Consider the following 3,549-nt stretch of genomic DNA (forward strand, 5'->3'; position numbering starts at 1 on the left):
TGCATCGGGGATTAATATAATTTATCATAGTTGAATCCATGAGCAGGCGCGATAACTCCTATAACTTTGTTCAACTGAAAACGTTTTGGCGACCATGTATGTATTAATCATACTTTATACATGTTCAATGTAGCATGTAAACAAGCCTGTACTGACGCATTGTCTGGCCATATTTACACTTTTTCACCTACCCTCCCTCCCTCATTTCGAACGATACTACTGTTTTGATTTATGTACTCGCAAGCATTGGTATCAAATCTGAGGACCAAGTGAAATCCACGATTTAGCTGAACGACTGTGAGTTCTTGACATTGACATTGACATAACGTTTTGTGCATGAATTATGTTGGGCACTTTAAAACATTTTCTTCTCCTTTCGATACTAGGACTATTGTAGCAGGGACGAACTGGATTAGGCTGATTCGGTCATTGCATGGAGGACTATGTACATAGTTTTTCTTGTACGTTTTATTTTGGACCATGTATTGTCATAATAATTATTAATTGTTATGTTAGGTACATTGTACAATAGAAACATAATTGTAGCTCTCTAAGATAATATTGTTATAGATCAGAGAGCTTCAGATCCATCCACAGGGGCTCAATCACCCAAAATAGAAATTTCATTAAATAGAATCAGAAAACATTTTTGGTAGGTAATACCTTTTTATTTACGTTGACGACGATAAACATGGAATGCCAATGCCTAAAAATTGACAAAATAGTGACTAATATATAAAATACATACAAACATGAAAGAACAAGAAAATCCACTATTGTCACACAAAACCTGAATATTATATATTTTCTTTAAAGAAAAATGAACTTGAACATATCAACTAGTCTGTAAATGATTTTTTGATCTAGAAATCGACAAGTGGACCACCTGTCTTTCAGCTCCAGCCACATTCTTTTTATTTCTGAGGGGCTGTAGTGGTGACCGGTTATTTTGTAACGAAAGTTGTTTCCACAAGGCCCTTCATCACGATATCCTCCACTAAAGCCAGTGTGATCCTTGGCAATCGCCCCTATGTAGCGCCTACATAGACCGGTAATATACACGTCCTCAAATATGAAATACGGAACTTTTTGTGTTGCACGGTAAAGAGTCCGTATAATATCGCCGCTGATAAGATAAGCAGTTCCTGCTATGTAGTCCGGGTAGTAATCATCTGGATATAGCGCCCGGGATACACTCCATTTTGATAATGACGATCTGAACGGGACAGATCTACTGACTTTACATCCAACTATTGAATTCACTTTAGGATATTTTGTCAGTGTCTCTAGCAGTCTCGGGAGATTTAAAAACATGTCATCGTCTATCTTCAGCAAATAGCGTATTTGATGACAATGTAGTAATGCCCAACGAAGCATAGCAATGGACTTCAGAGTTAGGTTTTCATAGGTTTCTAATATGTCTTCGAATACAATGTCGTTATATAACTGATTTTCAGTAGCTGCGATGTCTTGGAGAGTAGTATTGGTAGTTCTCCCAAGTAGAAATCTCACAAGGACAGTGGTTGGTACGCTGGATACGTTACCCCAAGTACTTCGTATGGCGTGTCTTTGTTCAAAATTAGTTACTGCACTCGGGACCATTATCAACAGAATCACGCCTTTACTATCACAAGAATCGTGATGCAATGTCGAGGGTTTGATGATTCCAGAGTCAATGTATGCTTGAACTAGTTTGTAGGAAGTTTCTCGAGTATTATTGTTTGAATTTCGAAATGGTGAACAGACTATGTAAGTGAGAAGGAGTAGAACTGCAGTCCACTTGAACGCCGATTTGATCTTCTTTATGCTGACCTTAGATATCATCTGAAAGTAGATAATTTCCCAATAAATGAAGCATAAAACAAATCAACTATTACATAAGTAATAGGAATTTATTACTAATATCCGTATAGTATTGTTTTGGTCTTCTGTATATCCATTCCGAAAAACAATTACACTGATCCATGGCGCTTCTTACTCTGGATAGTTGAATTGATGTACATTTGTTCTAATTGTAAGCATTATGGTGACTGATTTGTGCCATTTCCCATTTTGTTGTCTTCCCGTTATTTTGGAGCGAAAAGACTATAGAACAAAAAGATGACGAAACGATAATAACTAATAAATTTCCTCCAAAATAACGAAAAGTAGACAAAATACAAACGAAAAGACTACAAAGAAAATCCCACCAATTTTGTCGTTTTTTTCGCTTGGTGTTTTGTCTTGTTATTTCGAGGTGGAAAAAACCCCGATAAAACGAAAAGACGACATAGGGATGATTAATGAATTTTTGCGCCAAATAGCGAAAGGACGAGAAGTGGCCACGCAAAGAGGCGAAAACACTACTAAATATACACAAAAAGAAACAAAGAGAACGGGATGTATTCCTCATAGCTAAAATACGTACACATTTCTCATCTTACCTGCCTTATTTTTTTCAGGTAGCCAATCTCACTCTACCTATATATATCCTAAATGAGATTGCCACACCTGATTCATTTTGTAGCTGGAATCAATCTGCACATTTCTGATAGTGATGTATAGGGAAGGGGAAACAAATGGAAATCACGTTTTAAAACATGAGGGATTGTTCTTAATTACAAATTGTATATCATACATTAATTTTGTAAAACGTTTTGAAAGTTTAGATGATTTAGACGTTTAAAATTTTTATGTATTATTCATTTAATAATTTTATATTTAACCAATTGCAGTTATCACGTAAATGATATAAAAAGAAAACCAAAGAAATCTGACAAAATTTAAAATTACATTGTTATGGAACAGAGTACGCAAAGAACATAAACATACTCCTGAGGTCAACGTTGAAAAAATATATAATAGGTTAAATCAGATGCTATAGGGAACAGTCAGCTTGCACATGTACTTTTCAAGTGTACGTACCGAAGCCAATTTGAACATCGTTCGGCCTTTTACGGTATGTCGAGAAATGCAAAGGTTATTTTTCTTTGTGACTTGACAAAAAAGAAGGAGCAATGTTCCGTAATAGGGTAGCACGTGACCATACACAAAACTGGGGTGTCATCTTGTGCATGCACAAGTGCATGTATATCGGAATTAGCAATGTTTCATAAATATTTGTCAAGATAATTCTCTTATGTTTGATAAGTGTTAATAAAAACAATTGATTAATTTATTTACGTCCTGTTGAGAAATTTTCACTCATATTGAGACGTCACCACATAGATGAAGGACTACAAATTTAGACCTATCCGGGTTAGAATAGGTCCTTAGTACCCCTTGCTTGTCGTAAGAGGCGACCAGATGGGGCGGTCCTTCGTATGAGACCGCAGACGCCAAGGGCTCGTGTCACAGTAGGTGTAGATTGATGATGATCCTACCCTGCTCAAAGGCGTAAGCGCCGAACATAGGCCTACATTTTGTCGCCATTCACTGGCAGTGGTGATGTATCCATATGAGTGAAAACTTCTCGAGCGGGACGTTAAACAATATACAATAAATCAATCATAGACCTATGCTTAGTAGGTAGCAGTAAGAGTATTTTAACATGTCAGCGCCTGTCGCGAC

At 36.6% G+C, this 3,549-nt stretch overlaps 1 protein-coding gene across 1 annotated transcript; it reads right to left on the reverse strand.

Annotated features, from left to right (window-relative positions):
- Positions 1–646: 646 nt before the first annotated feature.
- On the reverse strand, positions 647–1,820 carry LOC130052658 (beta-1,3-galactosyltransferase 1-like). Its single transcript, XM_056158258.1, has one exon. The coding sequence runs from the start codon at positions 1,600–1,602 to the stop codon at positions 811–813; it is 792 nt and encodes a 263-aa protein (XP_056014233.1). The 5' UTR covers positions 1,603–1,820; the 3' UTR covers positions 647–810.
- Positions 1,821–3,549: the final 1,729 nt, after the last annotated feature.

This window comes from Ostrea edulis, chromosome 3 (assembly GCF_947568905.1).
Source record: "Ostrea edulis chromosome 3, xbOstEdul1.1, whole genome shotgun sequence".
In the NCBI taxonomy this organism is placed as follows: Eukaryota; Metazoa; Mollusca; class Bivalvia; order Ostreida; family Ostreidae; genus Ostrea; species Ostrea edulis.

What these genes read in the sequence shown, in the direction of transcription:
- LOC130052658 (XM_056158258.1), bottom strand. Translation starts at nt 1,602, where the DNA reads ATGGTCCCGAGTGCAGTAACTAATTTTGAACAAAGACACGCCATACGA.